Source organism: Natrix helvetica, assembly GCF_964273705.1.
Source record: "Natrix helvetica genome assembly, chromosome: 11".
In the NCBI taxonomy this organism is placed as follows: domain Eukaryota; kingdom Metazoa; phylum Chordata; class Lepidosauria; order Squamata; family Natricidae; genus Natrix; species Natrix helvetica.
In genome coordinates this window covers 7,083,920-7,104,857 of record NC_138562.1, presented here as the reverse complement: position 1 = coordinate 7,104,857, position 20,938 = coordinate 7,083,920, and the positions used below count along the sequence as shown (strand labels likewise).

Below are 20,938 nucleotides of genomic sequence, written 5' to 3'. Positions count from 1 at the left end.
ATACTTTGATGTCTTCTGCCCAATGGTAGAAGTGCGAAGAGACACTGACCAGGCTGTGAATCATCTCTGAGTAGCTTCCTTACTCTGCTAAAGCAGCGAGACCTGGCAATGTCATCCAGTGGTGTCAGAGGGCAACCCATGGTTTCTTGTGCCGAATTGATCATATGCAGATGAGTTCTGATCCAATTGTCCTCTATCCTCTATATTATTTGTTTTTAAAATTGATTGGGAGGGCATATTCATTTCTGACTTAATTATCAAAAATCAGTTCAGTGCAAAGTCCTTTACATCTCCAAAGGAAGGCTTCACACAGCCCCTACCCTTTAATTCTATCTTTATACATAGCGGTGAGGCAGGAGCTGTGTTTAGTGCCACAATGTTGGGTTCATAGATCACATTTATGCTTAAAGCAATGTGTGAACCTTTCACTGCTCCCATCATCCCTGGTGCATTCTTGATGATCTGCAGAGTCCATCAATACATGCTAATTGCCAAGCACCCAAATTCTGATCACATGACCATGGGATCAGGGGTGGGTTCCTGCCAGTTCTAACCTCTTCTATAGAAGAGGTTCCACAAATCTACAGTGCCATTTAGAACAGGTTCCAGCTCCCTCCCCCCGCCTGTCCGCACATCATCAAGATGAAGAACGAGAGGAGGAATTCTGGGAGTTGAAGTCCACAAGTTTTAAAGCTGTCAAGTTTGAACACCCCTGGGGTTCTTTTTCTAAAGGGTTAGGGGGTGCAAGGGTCTTGTAACTTGACAGCTTTAAGACTTGTGTGCCTCAAAAGCCAGAGTTTCTGAGCCAACATTTTGATTGCTAAGCAAGAGCGTTGTTAAGTGAGTTTCACCACATTTTACAAGTTGGCCACACCCACCCAGTCACATGACTGGCAAGCCACTCCCACTCAGTCACATGGCTGGCAAGCCACTCCCACAAAGCAGGCCACACCTACAGAAGAGGTTCTAAAAAATTTTGAAACCCACCACTGCATGGGATGCTGTGATGGTTGTAAGGACAGAGACCGGCTATAAGTCACTTCAGATGGTCACTAAATAAAATGGTTGCAAGTCAAAGACTGCCTGGGTTTATATCTTAATGATATGCCAATTATGGCTCAGTGGCTAAGACGCTGAGCTTGTCGATCAGAAAGGTCAGCAGTTCGAATCCCTGGTGCCATATAATGGAGTGAGCTCCTGTTACTTGTCCCAACTTCTGCCAACCTGGGCTGTTTGTAAGCATGTAAAAATGCAAGTAGAAAAATAGGAACCACCTTTGGTGGGAAGGTAACAGCGTTCCGTGCTCCTTCGGTGTTTAGTCATGCCGGCCACATGACCACAGAGACGTCTTTGGACAGTGCTGGCTCTTTGGCTTTGAAACAGAGATGAGCACTGCCCCCTAGAGTCGGGAACGACTAGCACATATGTGCGAGGGGAACCTTTACCTTTACCTTAAGTCTATTTCAAAGCATTGTCTTCAAATGCTCTGCCTTCTTCATTTTGACCCAAATTCTGATCCCTTTGACCTAATTATTTTTTTTTCCCTTCAGAGAAGGGGAAAAAAAAACTTCTTGTTTTTAAAATTGGTGCTTGATGTGCCATAAGTATCCCATTATAGCCCATGATTCAGATTCTCTGGAAAGAGGCCAGAGTTATAATTTCTCCTTGAGAATGATCTGTGCTGTTGAAACTTGCAACGGTTTCCAAAATCAAGGGAATTTATGTGCTTGAATTCCTTGTCCTTCAAAAAAAAAACAAAAAAAACCAGTCTCATCCAAGCTTTTAGGTTGGACTTGTTTGAACCTTCTGTGAAAATAGCAGGGGTAGTTGGGGTCTTCCTTTTAAGGTGTCGGTCGCTTAGAAGCAGAATATTGAGAATTATAAAGGTAAAGGTTCCCCTTGCACATATACTTCTTTCAGTTCCATGTTTCAGAATTTTCTGAATCTTGACCTGTCATTATTGGGGTCAATAGAAGCTGACATTAGGGGTTAAAACTAAGTAGTAAATTTACTGTATTTTTCAGAGTATAAGATGCTCTTAAGTATAAGATGCACCTAGCTTTTGGGGAGGAAAACAAGAAAAAAAATCTGCCTCTGCCTCCCAGCAATTTGCCCCCTTGCAGCGAACAGCCCATTCCAGTTTCAGTACAGCCTGATTAGCACAAGCAGCTGATTGTCGGTTGGATCAGCCTCCTGACAATCATCTATTTCAGGTTGCAGGGATTGCCATTGCCTATTGCCCACCACATTTTCTGCCCAGGAGGGGGGATCAGAATGGGTGAAAAAGGGGACATGCGGAGGCCGAAAACGAGGTGCACAGGGGCCAAAAATGGGATCTGGAGCCCCAAAATTGGGCACGTGGAGGCAGCAATAGGCTATGGCAATCCCTGCAGCCTGAAACAGCTGATCGTCAGGAGGCCTGACCATCATATGCTTGTGCTAATCAGGCTGTGCTGAAGGCGAAACTGAAACAGGCTGTTTGCTGCAAGGAGGCAAATTTCTGGGAGGCAGAGGCCAAAGGGTGGGGGCTGGTGGGTGGGCGGGGCTACATTTGGTGTATTACTCACCCAAATTTTAAGCTCTTTGGGGGGGGAAGTGTGTCTTATACTCCGAAAAATATGGTAAGTCGTAGACTTCAATTTTACTTTCTGAAATTCCCTCCTTGCAAGTTTCATTGCAATGCAAGTAACACAAGACATCCTTGTTTTGTTATGGCTAGCTGATGAGAGCTAAATAGCTTGAAATAGATCTATACTAGTCTCCCTTTATTTATTTATCAGCACAAATACAACACAAATATAAAAAGGCAACATTAAAAATATGGTTTTCTGCCTGGATGGTCTTCTGCAGTGAGCCAATAGACAGAAAGGGGGAGTAGTGAGTTCCCTCCCATATTTGGGCATACCAGGGGTTGTAACACAAATACATACATATATATGGATTGCTCAGGTTCCCAACTTCCCTGTCAGAAACTGTTTCCAACAGTAAGCTGAACTTTTTCCCATGTTGCATCCTCCACAATACACATTTCATTTTGATACTTGAGCTAGTGCACACTCACGGTGTGCAAAATGTTTTGATTGTAAACGCTGCAACCTTGAAACCCCATCTTGGACTCTGATCAAACTCCCTGAGCTGCTGGAACAATGTGAGCAAAACTGAGAAGAACATCTCTAGTACAATCTGAATGGCACCCTAATGTTTCCCCTTAAGGTCAGAAAAAAACCCCCTGCTTCAGGCCTAAAATATCTTGAATTTGAAACGTTCAAATTCAAACTAGGCTCGCTGCCTAGTTGCCAATAATGAATACGTAATTTTTTTCCTCCACACTGACTATTATACTTGGTCAGAAATGGGTTGCATTTGATTTGGGTTAGCTCAGAGGGATCCAGCCAATGAGCCACACCTGGCCCTCAACCTAAATTGCAGAGCTGAAATTCAGTGGCCCATTGCTATTCTAATGCTGCCATGATTTCAGATTTTTCTTAAACAGGAACACAATAAAAGAGGTGAATTAACTCCTCCCAAATTCTTAAGGCACTTGTTTTACAGAAGTAAAAATCTCTTCGAAGTGTAGTCGGATTCTGTTGAGTTTACAAAAATACCTGGATATATATAGTCTCCATCCAGATATTAACCAGATCTGACCCTGCGTAGCTTCCAAACAAGGTTAGCTTGGCACCTCTGCTTTCTGGCAGCTACAAACTCCCTTAAACTAAACTTGACTGGTGATTTCTCAGAATTGTCCATCTGGTTTCCTTGGCAACACTACAGAAATGAAATGCTTTTTCTGCAATGCTTTATTGACTCTCCAGTCTAGTCTACAAGCTCACCATTCCCTTGTGACCATTTGTCTAACTTTCAAGGCCCAGCCTCTTTAATTTTTTAAGATTAGCCAAGGCTCTGGGCCTTGCCATCTAGCTGCCACCTGCTTCACTATCCATGTCCAAAACACTAGAAAAAGTGAATTCACGTTTCGAGTCCTCTCTCCTTGGGGGACATCCCAGTCATATCATAGAAAGTAGTGGCTCAGTGGCTTAATAACACCAGAAATGATTTCAGCTCCGGTGGTTCAAACCCTTTCAGTGTGTGACAGGGTGAGCTCCTGTCGCTGGCCTCAGCTTTTGTTCCCCTAACTCTTCAAAAGCATGCTCTGTGCAAGTAGATAGATAGGTACCACTTTGGTGGAGAGATGAGCTGGTGCTCTTTGCAGGCAGTCAGATTCCTGATAGCTCTGAACCTTCACAATTGTGGCACCTACTTGCGAGGCAGCTCTAGGAAGGGAGGGGGCCTTGGGTAACGCTGCAGGAAAAGCCCCTCGTTTTTTTCTCTGGTGTGAAGCCAGCCCTCCTGTGGCGCACCTTGGGAAGTGCGCAAGTGCATCCGATAACAGCTGGTACCTTGGCAAGCCAAACAACCACTCTGCAATAGCATTTTGATCTCCTGGCCAATGTAACAACACCATATGTTAATAATTATAACAGTCATGTTCTCTTTCTCTGAACAAAGGGAGAGAGAAAAAACTTGTCTTCCTAGCATTGATGTGTATGAATCCACGCAATGTTCTCAGCCTATGCTCTACTCCAAAGACAAGACTGCCCAAACCAATAGATAGAGATTCTTGTAGATACTAATTCATAGTTTGAGAAATTGACAGGACTTCTCTATTTCTTGGACTTTCCCCCCCTCTTTCAGATGGCACAGTTCATGGAAATAGGTTTTGATCTTGCTTTGGTGTGCTTCAGTGAAAAGAGGCCCTTTCATCCATCAACAACTGTGCTCCTATCCACATTGTTCAGTGTGTGATGCAAATAGAACATAACAAACATTGCATTGCTGTCCCCCCCCCCCCCCAGCAGTTCTCAATCAGGCTAATGAAAGAGAACTTACTCTCAAAATTCCTTCCAGTGAATAAAACTTTCATAGATAGTCTTCTAAGTAGAAATAAGTTATTTTTCAGTGGTTAGATTACCAAGGCACGTATATGTGGGTGTAAGAGAGAGGGAGGGAGGGAGGGAGGAAGGGAAAGAGTGAGAGAATGTCCTATTTTTCACAGTCCATCTTCAGGGCTTCACATGTTTTCATTTAACCTGCCAAAAGGACATCCCAGGGGCCTTTTCAGAAACGGGAAGAATGGACAGCCAGGATGGATTCCAATGTACTTGGTGACCGCAAGTCTCATGCAAACAAAGCTAAAGAAGGAAACCAAGCCAGTCCATTAGGATAGTACAAAACCAAACATTTCAGGATGAAACACATCAGTTTGGGGGTAGGCTGCCTCCAAAAGACACAATCTGTTTCTGGTTTGGGGAGATTAACTTCTGGAAAGCCTGCCAGCCCACCCCCAGCTTCAGCTGTCTTGGCATAACTATTTAGTGGAAAAGCAGAACCTTCTGGACTTTGTAAGGACATTGCCTCCCCTGAAAGAGTTGGACTTGGACGGATGGACTTGATTGCAGCAGCAATGAGTGTGCCATTGAGAGCCCTAAAACACCAGGCTGAGCCAGGTCAACCTGGAGAAATGTGTCCATCTCATTAAGAGTTGACACCCTCTTGATGGCACTTAATCAGACCAAGATCACTTGTTGTTTGTATGTACACTGAGAGCTTATGCACTGGAGTCAAAAATTCCTTGTGTGTCCAATCATACTTGGTCAATAAAGAATTCTATCATATCTATCTATCTATCTATCATCTATCTATCTATCTATCTATCTATCTATCTATTATCTATCATCTATCTATCATCTGTCTGTCCACCTGCCCACCCATGCATCTATCTATCTATCTATCTATCTATCTATCTATCTATCTATCTATCTATCTATCATCTATCTATCTATCATCTATCTTCTAATATCTTCTATTATCTATCATTATCTATCTATCCATCCATCCATCTATCTATCTATCTATCTACCCACTCAGCACCCACCCATCTACCTATCTATCCATCCATCCATCTATATCATCTATCATCTATCCATCCATCCACCCATCCACCCATCCACCAATCTATCTATCATCTATCTATCTATCTATCTATCTATCTATCTATCTATCTATCCATCTATCATCTATCTATCCACCCACCCATATTTTATATTATATAAGCTAATAAAAAACTGTCATCCCACTATTCCATGCTGTGCAGGGAGCAAGCTCATCCATTGCTCTTCTTTTCTTGGGCCCAGGGCGATCGAGGTTTCCCAGGTTTGCAAGGCCAATCCGGTCTGCCTGGCTTCCCCGGCCCAGAAGGACCAGCCGGATCTCGTGGCGAGAAGGTGAGTGATTGGAAAGAGACATTTTGGATGCTACATTTGTCAGGGTGGCGCCATCTTGGATGAGCTATTTACAGATGTTTATTACAGAGGAGAGGAGTTCAAACAGCAGGCGAGAAACTGGCAGACTGAGTCTCATTTTAGGCACAAAGCCAATTGGGATGGCTTGGTTGGGCCAGTCATTCTCTCTCAGCCCTAGAAAGGAGACAAGGGCAAACCGCTTCTGAAAAACCTGGCCAAGAAAATGGCAGAGATTTATTCTCATTGTCACTAGGAATCAAGAATGACTTCATGGACAAAGCAAGAGACAACCTGATCTAGTGATTCAGACACCAGGCTAGAAACTGGGAGAGCGTGCATTCTAGTAGAGTAAGAGTAAGTAGTATAGTATAGTATAGTATAGTATAGTATAGTATAGTATAGTATAGTATAGTATAGTATATTATAGTATAGTATAGTATAGTAGTATAGTATAGTATAGTAGCATAGTATAGTATAGTATAGTATAGAATAGTATAGTATAGTATAGCCTTTATTGTCATTGTACATCATATATAGAACAATATTTATTTATTTATTATTTGTCAACAAGTACAAGGAAACAAGTAGGAAAAAAGCATGAAAAATGGCACAAATAAATGGATAAAAATAAGCAAAACATAGCCATAAACAAATAAAAAGAGTACATATCAATGGGGACAGTAGGACAGGGACGGTAGGCACGCTGGTGTGCTTATATGCACAGCCCCTTAGGGACCTCTTAAGAAACGCGTAAGATCCACGGTAGACGGCTTAAGGTAAAAGGTATGGGAGTTAGAGGAACTAACAACAGGATCAGGTAGGGTGTTCCACACATTTACTACTCTTACTAAAATCATTTTTCCTGCAATCAAGATTTGAATGGATTACATTTAGTTTGCATCTATTGAGAGCCCTTGTGCTATTGCGGTTGGAGTAAAAGTAGTCATTAACTGGTAGGACTTTATGGCAGACTTTATGACTTTATCTTGTGCACTAAGTTCAGGTCAGAATGTAGACAGCATAGTTCAAGGTTATCCTGGCCTAATATTTCAAGCCTGGAGGTATATGGAATTTTATTATGAGCAGAGGAGTTGAGTACTCTTCCTGTAAAATACCTCTGGACTCTCTCTGATGTTTTAATGTCCGGAATGCAGTGTGGGTTCCAGGCAGGTGAGCCGTATCCAAGGATAGGTCTGGCAAAGGTTTTGTATGCCCTAGTTAGTAGCACAGCGTTACCAGAGAGAAAGCTACATAAAATAAGGTTGACAACTCTGAATGCCTTTTTGGCAATGTTGTTACAGTGAGCTCTGGGGCTTATGTCTTTTGAAATGAGCACTCCTGGAGGGTGATGGGTTGCAAAATTGGTTTGCACCTTACTGGTGCAATCCATGACAAAAAATGCAAACAACATAAATAGCATAAAGAATAATCCCTACTATTTATTTATTTATTTAATAATAGTCTCACTTTAGGCGCAAAGCCAACTAGGTTACCTTGAGCCAGTTCTCTTTCAGACCAAACGTCAGTCTGGTCTACTGGGGAAGGTGCTGGACTAAAATCTGGGAGTTCTAGTCCCATCTTAGGCTCAAAAACTAACAAGGTGGACCACTTCCTCTCTTTCAGACCAGGAAGGAAAAAGAAGCCAATCACTTGTGAAAAACCTTGCCAAGAAATCTGCAGAAACTCATGCAGACCATCACCAGGAATCAAGTTTGTCTTGAACACAATGAGAATCAAGTTTGATGTGGTGGTTAAGGTGCCAGTCTAGAAACAGGGAGATGTGAGTTTTAGTCTCACCCATAGGCATGAAGCCAACTTGGTGGCCATGAGACAGTCCCTTCCTTTCATCCCTCAGCCCTCAGCAAGGTGAAGCCATAGTCTGTCTGAAATCTCATCAAGAAACATGCAGGGATCTGTCCAGTCAGTTGCAATGAGTCAAAAGCTAACCTGAAGGCACATCCACCCATATCCAGAAGACTAGTGGGCTTCCTTGGGTAGTTGGGTTGCCACTGTGAAAACATACTGCTGGACTTTGTGTGCCAGACATCTGTCACAGCAGAGCACTGCTTATGTTCTCATGTTCAGGTGAGGGGTAGGCAGAGCAAGCCCTTCTTTGTTGAAGATGTTGCATGGAGGTCTGCTTTTGTATCAAGGGATCTGTTCGTGCCATTGATGGTCTTTGGTCATGCTTTGTCTTCTCCTTCTTGCAGGGTGATAGTGGATTTCCAGGGCCTACAGGACCCAAAGGCATCCGAGTAAGTGATTTAAAAAAAAAAAAATTCTGGTATAAAGCAGAAAGTAGAAATGAGTCACCAAGGGTTGTTTTTGATAGCGACATTCAAACTTATTACATGCATGCATAGATACACACACACACACACACACACACACACTGTACATTGGCATCCTTCAGTCTCAAAAGACTATGGAATCATGCTCTGGAAAGAGATCAAAGCTGGAGTGTCCTCTCCAGAGCACGAGGCCTGGGTAGATTAATATGGAGGATAGACTGTTACCCAAGCAGCAGATTCCCCCCTCTCCACATCGCTGAAATAGTCCAATGGAATCGCAGAGCTGATATGGTTGGTTCCAGCTGCGTCTCAGGAGTTACCAGAACGTGGTTGTACACAGTCACAAACTGCTTCCGGGATTCCGGCTCTGGATTTTGCCTGGAGGTTGACTCCCGAAGCCTTTTCCAGTAGTGGATGTAGCCACAAGGCAGTGGAGGTTTGTAATCAGAGTTTCCCTTCTCCTAGAAGATGGCTCTGCCGCTTTATCTGCCGTTGGGGCGTAGAGCCCTCTTCCGCCTTCAAAACCCTGGACCGTCTTCTCCTGTAACCCTGGAAAGGGGCCCTTACGAGGTGCTCCCAGCCGGGCCAGCTGGACCAAGGTTTTTTAAGGAGGTGTCACTCCTCCATCACTCACCCTTTGTCCTGGCTTGTGACAGGCAGAGCCCGGCTTCCCAAACGTTGGGCCCAGGATGGCGGGTTTATACTGTAGATACATACATAGTAAAGACTTATAAGCAAACCTCGCTCTCTTCTAGCAATGGTGATGTTCCCTAGTTGGGTATTGAAATGTCTGCAAGAAAATGACTGCAAGTTTAGAGAGCACCAAGGATCCCACAGTCGTCCTCCTCCTGTTCCTCCTCCTTCAGAAACCCCACTGCTTTCTAGCCCTGATGATGTTACCTAGTTGGGTAATGAAACATCTGCAAGAAAATCACCAAGCTCAGAGAGCACTAAGGATAAGAAGTTCAACCCTGAACCAGAAATATTCTCATCTGCTCTCAGACCAGAAAAAGAATCTCTGCTCTGGAGCCTTTCTTTAAGATAAAATGCTGTTTTCCTCTAAATGTTGGATAGTATCTAACTCGATCTGTGCTTTTTTTTTTTCATCTTAGGGGCCTCCAGGCTTACCAGGTTTTCCGGGAACACCAGGGCTTCCTGTAAGTAAATTGAATTATAATCATAGTGGCTGAATGACTATAAAACAAGCAGCCAGTTTGCACCTATTTGGGAGAACCGATTGTTAACTTCCTAAGCAGTTCGGTTGTTGGAAGAAATCTCCTTTTGTTTTTATATATATATATATATATATATAATTTCTTTAAAAAAAGGAGGAGGAAGATATATATTAAAATTAAATATGTACACTGAAAAGGAACTATGAATACCATCCACATAAAATGGAGCTCGCTCGGAGGCTGAAATACACCAAGTAAATGAGATGAAGAGTGTGAAGCAGAGGAGAGAGGCAAGGGAAGAAGAGAGGGATAGGAGAAAGGGCAAGGGGGGAAGAGGAGGAGAGAAAGGAGGAGTGGAAAGGGGAGAGAGGAGAAGGAGAGAGGAAGGGAAAGTAGAGAACTGAAGGATGACAGAGGGAAGAAAGGAGGTAGGGAGGAGGAGGAGGAGAGATGGAGAAGAAAGTGATGGATATGGTGTATGGAGAGCAGAAGAGCCAATAATCGTTTTTGGGAGTTGATGGTAAGATGAATGGATGCGAACATTTAATAATACAATACGATGTTGGCTATGTAATAGGACACATGTGGTTATACGTTACGAAAATGAAAAAAATAAAAAAGTTAAAAAAACAACAACAAAAAAAAGAAAAACAGGCAACTAACCATCATCATAATCCAATCAACATCTGATGTTTTTCTGTCCATATGCAGGGACTACCAGGCCAGGATGGGCCTCCCGGACTCCAAGGTATCCCAGGATGCAATGGAACGAAGGTGGGATTGGCTCCTTTGGAAGCCTACAACTTTCCTAACTAATGTGGGACAATGACTCTATGACGGCTGACCTTTTTCTCCTCGCGTGCCAAAAGCGTTCACGTGCATGCTTATGACATTGCATGCGTGCAGGCCCACTCCCATAATGCAATGCACATGCAGCATCTCCTGTGCGCCCCTGCCTCCCTGCGCATGCACACGGACCCCCCTGCACCCCATTTAGGGTTTAGCAGGCCTCCCTGAATCCTCCTGGGACCAAACATGGGGCACGGGGGGCACACCGCGCCTCCCCACACTCCCCCCTGCCCCCGTGCATGCATGCACATCTCCCACATGCACAGCAGAGACCCGAAAATTAGCTGGCCGGTGGGAGGCACACACACATGCATGGCGCCCGCAGAGAGGGCTCTGCATGCCACCTGTGCCATAGGTTCACCATCACAGCTCTATGGTCATAGTAAAAGAGGATTAATGTGCATATTTGGGATTTTGCACATATGCTAACAATAGTTGCCCCAAATGAATGGGCTGCTGGGACTGGCTGATTTGTAAAATAAAGCCATAAGGATATTTTCAGCCAGGAAGTCTCAATTTACACAAACAGGATAAGTTGGAGCAGCAGACCTGATTTGGGAACAAGGGTTGGATTTAAGCAGGGCTGGGAGACCACCAGGAAATGCCAGGGTTAGGTTGAGAAGAAGGCAGTGGACAACTTACCTTGCCCTCAAGAAAACTTCCCAGATGCAGCTGTCCAATTAACGGGGCTGATCTGATCACATCGAGGGCAGCATTCCTTTAAGTCGTGCGGAATAGGCAGAGTGACCAACCAGTGTCTGAAATACGCTGCTAATTACAGGCTAACTGGTCAGTCCTAGAGGAGATCAACCCTGACTGCTCTTTAGAAGACCAGATCCTGAAAATGAAACTCAAATCTTTTGGCCACCTAATGAGAAGGAAGGATTCCCTGTAGAAGAGCCTAATGCTGGGAAAGATGGAGGGCAAAAGAAGAAGGGGACAGCAGAGAATGAGGTGGCTGGATGGAGTCATCGAAGTGAGATTAAATGGACTCCAGAGGATGGTAGAGGACAGGAAGGCCTGGAGGAACGTTGTCCATGAGGTCGCAATGGGTTGGACCTGACTTTGCAACTAAAAACAACAATGACAGAGATTGCACTACTGCAATGGATCCAACTCTAAACTCTTTTTGTTTGCAAAGCGAAGGCTTTAGAGGAGACAAGAAATTCTGCCTAGAACAGGCACTCAATGGAGTGATTGGCAACTTGCAGTCACAGGTCAAGTGCGATCAACCAACCTCTCTTTTTAGGGTCTTTCAATCTCCAAAGAGGCACTGCTGAAATTCAGTGGTTAAGTACCTGAGAATTGTAAGAATTTCCAAGCTAACAATGGAATAAATGTACAAATGAAGAGATATAATACAATACAATACAATACAATACAATACAATACAATACAATACAATACAATACAATACAATACAATAGCAGAGTTGGAAGGGACCTTGGAGGTCTTTTAGTCCAACCCCCTGCCTAGGCAGGAAACCCTATACCATTTCAGACAGATGGCTATCCAACATCTTCTTAAAGACTTCCAGTTTTGGGGCATTCACAACTTCTGGAGGCAATTTCTGTTCCACTGATTAATTGTTCTAACTGTCAGGAAATTTCTCCTCAGTTCTAAGTTGCTTCTCTCCTTGATTAGTTTCCACCCATTGCTTCTTGTTCTACCCTCAGGTGCCTTGGAGAATAGTTTGATTCCCTCCAGATTAGTCTGCAATGAGGATTACTTTGGTTTTCAACTCCCTTCTGGGAAAAAAAACTGGGAAAAGTGGGGTGAACCGATGATTCTGGCTCTGTTTCCTTGGAGTTAAATTCCAAGGCTATACCTTGACTCTTCTTTTCATTTAGCAATTGCCGAGATGATCTAACAGCATTGAATAAATAAGGGGAGCAGATGTCAGCTTGACATTTCAGCTCAAATCTTCCGATGAGGCTAATCATAGGAGTAGCGACTGAAGGAATGTTCTCCATCCTTGATTTTGCTGTCCAAATACAGCTGGAAAGTGAAAATAATCCATGGGTACATGAGAAAGTTGAACACTGAATTGCAAAATTGGTCATTTATCTCAAGTGCTTTGAGGTATGATAAGGATAGCCAATGCTTTAGATTCAGTTACTTTTTAAAAAAGTGCTCCTGAATGCAGGACATAGTTATAGCCCCGTGATGGCAAACCTGTGGCACACGTGCCACAGGTGGCACACGTAGCCATATTTGCTGCCACAGCAGCCCTCCACTCTGGCACGTGCATGAAGTTCATTCCCAAACTTTCGGTTGGGCCGTTGGGCCATTTTTCACACTCTCCAGGCTCCGGAGGCTATCCTAATGCCTGGGGAAGGCGAAAACGGCCTCCCTGGCCTTCCAGAAGGCCGAAAATCAGCTGGTCCAGAAGCGCTCTGCACAACCCAATTTTTCCAAAAGACAAGCCCGTTTTTGGTCTGCAGAGTGCTTCTGGGGGCCGGGGAGGGTGAACATGTGATGCGCAGAGAGCTTGGGAGCCCAAAAACGGACTGTGCGGAGCAGTGCAGAGTGCTTCTGGGGGCCTGGGAGGACAAAAACGTGAGGTGCGAAGATTTTGGGAGGCCAAAATCGCCCATATTCGGTCTATAAGTCACACCTAAATTTTCACCCACTTTTAGGGGTGGGGAAAGGTGCGTTTTATACTCCAAAAAATACGGTATCCCATTTCTGAGCAAACCAACCCAGTTTCTTCCTCAAGTGGTTTTAGGAACAGCAGGAGCTACAAGAAAAAAAGTGAGAGGGAGAGAGAGGGGGGGGGAAGGGAAGATAAAATTGGGGAAAGTCTCATATGATTGCAGGTTGCCAACTCCCAGAGCTCAGTATTGAGTAAAAAAAACCCTACCTCTCTCTGTTCCAATGCTAATGCCACTGGAGATCTCTTGGCATGTTTATGAGATGCATTTTGTAAGCAAAGCTGCCAACTCTACCTTTTCATCGACCAAGGCTGGCAATACCCCCAAACCGGTTCCCTGGTCTCTTCTGCCATTGCTGGCATGTTTCTGTGTATGCGCAGAACAATTTTTAGCGAGCAACTGCACAAAGCGTGCATGCAGCAAACTGGTACCAACTGGTACAGGAACCCATCCCTGGTGTGTATGTTCCAGCATAATTCTGGAACACATCAAGCAATTTCATCCAAACTTGGTACACAGATGACGTACTCTCTGGAGAAAAATATTGTGGGGTAAGACACCCCTAATACCTCTTGGTGTGTGTGTGTTCTGTTAAGATACAGCCTGTTGTGTCTTAAAATGACTTCTACTGTACTGCCGTAAAATGGCTTCTACTGTACAGCGCAGTGGAGTTGCCATGGTAACGGCTTCACATTACTCCACAAGGGGGCTCCCTCTGGTAAGGGGGAAAATCCAACATTAGAGATTACGTTTGGTCTGGACATTTCCCCCCTATAAATAAATACAAGGGCAATGCCGAGTTATCAACTAGTAATAAATATAGAGCATAGTCTTCCATCCATCCGTATGTAGGGAACCATTTTGCTTTTAAATTGTGACATTCATTCACTATTTTGCAAATGTCCAAATTGGGCCATTGAAGGCCTTCAATGAAAATTTTCCTTCTGTCTTTTCTAGGGAGAACGTGGTTTTCCAGGCAGTGCAGGTTTCCCAGGTTTGGCTGGACCTCCCGTAAGTAAAAGAAATATCTTCTTGTCACTCTTACTGTATACTTGGTTCTGAATAGTTTTTGAAGCCCTAATCTGTTTACTGTATTTTATGCTACGTTCTTCAAGTTCAAACTTGTGAAACTGCTTAGGGGCCAAATGGAGAATAGTAGAATATTAATTCTGGTGATACATGCACCGGTTGGAGAATTCTGGGAGCTGAAGTCCACAGATCTTCAAGGTGCTAAGGCGGACACACTGCTATAAATGCTGCTAATCACAGATGTCTGGGCTATAAGCCATACCTAAGAATACTGGAAATTGTAATTCGGCAACATCTAATGAGTCACAGGTTTTCTGGCCCTGAGATTGAGGATATTTAAAAAAAATCTGAATTCCATTTCCACCTTCAGCTAGGAGGAATCCCTCTTGAAAATGATAAGACTTCTTGCTAAGTTAACTGTTCCAAGATTTAGAATACATTAACCCAAACATTAAAAAGGCAGCAGAGATGATTAAAGAGACAGATTTTTTAAAAAAAACCCAATCAACTGGTTCAATCTAAAAAAGAAGACAAAATATTTACTTGAGGGCATGGGCCAACCGAGGAGATGCTAGAGTGATGTCTTTGGGGAAAGTTTTCTATTAATTATTGGTGTCTCTGCAGATGTTTGAAAGATACAAGAAATTTGGTAGGGCTGGGGAGGAGGATCCAACGTTGCGATGATACGGACGTGCGGTCTCGATGCTCCGAGACCGCAGCCAATACTTTTGCTGCTGGGTGGTCCAATTGGACCTAAACCGTCCCGCAGAGATGGTGAACAGGAAGAACACGTCTTGCTGATCTCAGGGACATCGCAAAGTCCCTGATCGATGCAAGAGAAGTTCTTCAAGCTGGCGACAAAAAATCCAGCCAAAGCTGATGAAGTTGGGGGTGGCTCCAAAATGGAAGGATACAGAAAGAGAAAGTGTTTCCAGCTGGTGAGGAATTTTTACCATTTTAAAAGAGACTGGCTATAAAAACCTTAAAATTAATTTAAATTGGAGAAGAAATAAGTGCGGAATTAAGTTTGGAATGGTTTTGGACAGTGGGTTATCTTACTTTTTAAATGCTATGTTCATGGATGGAATTTATGCAACCTTTTAAAATGAATGGATTAAGTTTTCTTCTTCTATTTTTTTCTTTTATTATTCTTTGTAACCTATGGACTAAAATTCTCCTCTTTCATTACTGTGGGTGTTTTTCTAACTTATTCAAGAATCAGACATTTTAAAACTTGAAATACAAAAAAGATGCAAAAAGAAACAAAGAAAATCGCAACAATAACACTGCTACTAGGAGGCTGGAGGTTTGTGTATTGGAAACTAAACACTTTTACTTTTCTTACTGATTATCCTGGTTTGGCACTCCAAGGTCTCACTGCTTGTTTATAGAGAGTGATAAGAAGAAAAGCATACAGATGTCCCTTTGAAATATATCTTCAACAGAGAAAAGTGAAAATGAAACTTTATTGTGAATCTATGCTTAATCTTGTAAAAACCTTCCAAGCTAGAGCAGCAGTGTTTGTTAGCTGGAAATAATGGCACAATTTCAACAGCAGAAAGAAACTTTAAGTCTGCAAAAGATATTCTTAGAAATTCAGAAATTATCTAACACATTTGAGAGGACAGAGAAGAAGTTGGAAGACTTAGAGCATCTAACAGTAAAATATGATGAAGAAGTTGGAGATGTTTATCAAGTGGAAAAAGTAGAGGTTAGAATCCTAAAAACCGAAGAGGAAAATGACCATAAAGAAATTAAATTTGCTGATATTTATGGTGATTGTGTGAAGGTTCCAAGAGTTGCCCTAATTAATTTACGAGTTGGTTTCTGGAAATGGAAAGAGTGGAATACTGAAAGAGGAATTAAATGGAGGGGAACTCTGCCCCAGATGGCAAGACACAGAAGAAGAAGAAACAAAAGAATTTATGGATTTAAAGAGAGAAATTTTATTAGCAACATCATTGATAACACTACTGACAATCAAAGATAAGCTAATTAAGGAAACAGAAGAAGGGCATCGAAATTACATGAGAGATTTTATAAGCAAGGAGTTGCTAAGAGGAGTCCATACAAATTTGATTAAGGAGATGATTAGAGGACTGACACCACAGATGGCAGAAGACATGAGACTGTTTTGCTACTGGAAAGATACAGGTTGATAGATGGAAGAGTATAATTTAAAACTAGTTAAACTTAGTTAAATTTAGTGACAATAGATATAGTTCAATAAATAATTGATAATGATAATAATGTATACAATGTGTAGTGTTATGATAAGTAATAATTGGATATGAATATTGAATGGTACCCATGAAAGGAAGATTAGAAATCCTTTTGGATTATATATAAAGGTTAATAAAAAAGAACTAAGATTCAGTTAAGTCTTGATTATTAGGGGGAAAATGTTATGATACAGGATATAGTCAAATAAAGGAGGGATAATGATAACGTATATATATGTATGGGTACAACATAAGGAAACTGGATGTAAATTGTAAGCAGTGATTTGGAAAGGAGGATTAGAAAATTTTGTTACTAAATATTATGGATGTTTAGCTAGAATAGGATATAAGGATTCAGTGTTATTGGAGGATTTTTGAAATAGCAAATGAAATGCCAGTACGTAGTTATGTATTAAATCTTTGTGTATTTTATGATGAAGGATGTTTAAACAATTATAGTCAAATGAAAATGGTATGATGATGGTAACGTGTATAAATATCTGAGTTAAAATACTTGAGTTAATATGAATTATGTTTGATGACTGTGGAAGAGATGCACGAAAGCCTTTTGTAACCAACTGATACACTTTCTACAGTATGTAAAGAAGAAAGATTTTATGTGTTGTGTTTGTTTTGAAAATAAAAAATAAAAAGAAATTATTAAAAAAAAGAAATTTGGTAGGCTGAAGAGTAAGATCCCTAATTTTAAGCTCTAAATATATATTTAAAATAGCATATTCCTCAATGTTCATTTAAACCATTGTTTTTCAATTTCAGCTACTTCAGGATGAGTGAACTTCAGCTCCCAAATGCTGATTGGGGAATTCTGGGAGTTGAAGTCCACATATCTTAAAGTGTCTGTGGATGTTCTCATCCATCCAGGTCATGGTTGTCCCAAAGGTGCTTTTTATTTTAAAGACAACTGGATTTTCTGATTTCTTTTAAGACTTTTCCCTTCTCATCCAAGAAGCTTCTTCAGTACTAAGTTAGTTAGAAATGAAGAAGTGTCTTGGATGAAGTGAAACATCTTAAAGAAAAATCAAAAACTCCAGTTGTGTCAGAGTTTGAATATTCATGGACTGGAAGAGATCAGCCAATGGGGACATGGGAACAAGGTCAGCCAATGAATAGGCATAGCAACAAGGTCAGCCTAAGCTTAAACAGATCTGAGTCTGTGCAGAGAATTGAAACAGAAACTTAAGCAGTCTGCTGTTGTGAGAAGTAAACTAGCCGTCTGTCTGGGCTTGTCTGCTGAAATGAAACTAACTGCTTGCATTGGCCTATAACTCTCCTGCCTTGCGTTTACTTGGAAGAACCACCTGTTGGTATTGTACATTTATTCATCTATTCTTATGTATATAAAGAAGTTAATGAATCCTGCTGCATCAGTTATCTGTGTGTGCTTTCTGGATTTGCATGTATGCAACAAACTCTTGACAAGTTGCCTTTAAAATAAAACCATCCTTGGGGCAACACATCTTAAATTTGCTGAAGTTGAGAAACACTGATTTGAGCTTTAATTGCCTATATGTTGCTCCATTCCTTAGTCATTTCACTCTTTTCACTGAATTTAGAAAAGATAGTCTGAGCCAGTATAATTTTCTATCCTTTTCTTTTAATCAAACACAGAAGCCGAGGGAGACCAAAGGCCAGATCTCTCAGTCCAGACCAGAATGTAGTCTACAGAATCCACAGCCTATTTTTAATTCTTTATCTCTCCTTTTTCTACAGGGCCCACCTGGTTTTCCAGGAATGAAAGTAAGTTTGCTCTCCACAGTGTATAAACAGCCCTTTGAGCATGTTCCTTCCTCTAATTATTAGTAGATGTCATAGATTTTTCTAGGTTTCTTTCCTAAGAGATACTATCAGTTGTAAATAAATTTGTAAAAAAACCAACAACCTGACAAGCCAGCTTTGGCACGGATGCTAGAAGGGATGCATATGGGCTTCTCAGATTTTCCCAATATTGTGCTGAAATAGAAACTAAGAACTGCAGAGAAAACAATTACTGCCAACCTACCTTCCATTGAGGACCTGTACACTGCATGAGTCAAAAAAGAGGGCTGTGAAAATATCTACAGAGCCGTCACATCCTAGAAATAAAGTGTTTCAACTCCTACTCTCAAAATGACGCTATAGAGCACTGTACACCACAATAACTAGACACAAGGACAGTTTTCTCCCCAAATGCCATCACTCTGCTAAACAAATAATTCCCTCATCCCTGTCAAACTATTCACTAAGGCTGCATTGCTATTCCTATTAGTCTTCTCATCGTTCCTATCACCCATCTCCTCCTACTTATAACTGCAGGACTGTAACTTTGTTGCTTGTATCCTTATGATTTATATTGATATTGATTGTTTCCTGACTGCTTATTTGTACCCTGTGACTATCATTAAGCATTGTACCTTATGATTCTTGACGAATGTATCTTGTCTTTTTATGTACACTGGAGAGCATCTTCACCAAAGACAAATTCCTTGTGTGTCTTACCACACTTGGCCAATAATTCTATTCTATTCTATTCTATTCTATTCTATTCTATTCTATTCTATTCTATTCTATTCTATTCTAATCTAATCTATTCCATTCCATTCCATTCTGTTCTATTTTCTAAAAAAATTTCCATCCTCAGCCCATTTTTCCTTGCAGGATTTTATATTTCTGCTTTTTTTATTATAAGAGGCAAAGGGCCTTTCTTACTTCGGTTGCAAATGTTTGCATCACTTTTCAGGCATCTTGGGGCTCATATTCTAAATAAAGTAAAACCAAAATCTTGCTGGGGTTTCACCAAAATGTGAGAAGCCACAGAAGCTGCAACTTGCTCAATGACACTCACACATGCTCTTTGGCCCTCCTGTGACTAAGAAAACTGACATCGCACTTAACAAAGTTTTCGCCAAACAAGGCCAGTTCTCCAAGTTCAAGTGGAATGATAATGCTCCATCATTAACAAGTAGTGTGTAGCTACCCTGTTTCCCTCAAATAGTCAATGTTTCCCCCAATCTGGCTTTTAAGCGCATGCGCTAAAATAGGCCCTCTCCCAAAATAAACCCTCCCCGAAAATACTGCAACACATCAACAGCCATGAGGTGACCACGCTCGCTGCCTCCTGCACCTCAAAAGTAATAAGGCCAAGCACTTATTTCGTAGGTCAAAAGAAAATAAGATGCTGTCTTATTTTTGGGGAAACAGGGTAGCAAGTTTGCATCTTGCAGTACCCTCATTAATTTTCTGAACATGTATATTCATGCATTTTCTATCCCTTTGTTGGGTTTCCAACTCCTTCCTATTGCCCCAGTCTAAAAGTATAGTCTATGTTATTGTTTAATGCCTTAATTTGCATATTCAGACATTACGTCGAACCTTCGCTAAGATAAGTGGTGGTTTGTAAACCCGACTTTAAGGTGTTTTTATTCTTCTCCATTCTTCAGTTCAGACATCCTGCCAAGCTCTGATCTGGCTTTGATGTGGTATCTGCATTGAATCTGTTTCCTGAACAGGAGACAAAAGACCAACCCAGTCAATTAAATGCTTCTATGGCTGTTAGTTGGATTTTATTTTATAAGAAAAACAACAACTATGTACTTCTGAAAGTATATTTCATTAAACATAATTGCATCCTGGTAATATTTTCAAGCTGAATGAAGTCATTTTTGTTCAAAGATAAAGCACAAGGACCCCGGTTTCCTCATCTCTCCCCAATCTCTCTACCTTTCCTTGGTGCCACAAATTGCACATGAACATAAATCGGTACTCTATGCAGCAAAATAATGTCTATGGGAACCGAAAATAAGACCTCCCTAGATAATAAGCCCAATTGGGCTTTTGAGCGCATGCGCTAAAACAAGCCCTCCCCTGAAAATAAGTCCTCCCCAAAAATATTGCAACACAGCAGCAGCCATGAGGTGACCACGCTCAACCTCCTGCACCTCAAAAATAATAAGACCTCCCCGAAGATAATAAGATCTCCCCGAAAATAAGGCCAAGCGCATATTTCAGGGGTCAAACGGGAAAACACGGTACCATTTTTGACAAATGGTTGTTCAGTCCCTTCTTAAAAGCCTCCAATGTCGGAGAACCCAGAAATTATTTTTTTCTCAGTCAAATTTCTATTTTTTATATTCTTTATACATATCAATGCATGAATGATTAGGTATCTGGGTATCGTGCATTTCAGTACCCATAAACATTATCTTATTACTTCTAAATATTACATTTCATTTCCATTATTTCATATTATTTATACATGCCTTTTACTATCACCCTTAATTCTAAACCTTCTTTCTGTCCTTTTGTATATCTTAACATATTAATATATAATTACTATTATTCCCCTCTGTTTTCTATCTCTATTTTAACTCTTTTTTCCCTCTTCCTATCGCTATAATATTCTAAGACATATTTTTTACC

At 41.5% G+C, this 20,938-nt stretch overlaps 1 protein-coding gene across 1 annotated transcript in view; it reads left to right on the top strand.

Annotated features, from left to right (window-relative positions):
* The window catches only part of COL4A5 (collagen type IV alpha 5 chain), a 152,861-nt gene that overhangs the window by 48,435 nt on the left and 83,488 nt on the right, over positions 1–20,938 (top strand). The window contains exons 3-8 of the mRNA XM_081963970.1: positions 6,195–6,284; positions 8,513–8,557; positions 9,706–9,750; positions 10,480–10,542; positions 14,229–14,282; positions 18,254–18,280. Coding sequence (XP_081820096.1) covers positions 6,195–6,284; positions 8,513–8,557; positions 9,706–9,750; positions 10,480–10,542; positions 14,229–14,282; positions 18,254–18,280 — 324 coding nt within the window. The remainder of the gene's footprint in view (positions 1–6,194; positions 6,285–8,512; positions 8,558–9,705; positions 9,751–10,479; positions 10,543–14,228; positions 14,283–18,253; positions 18,281–20,938) is intronic.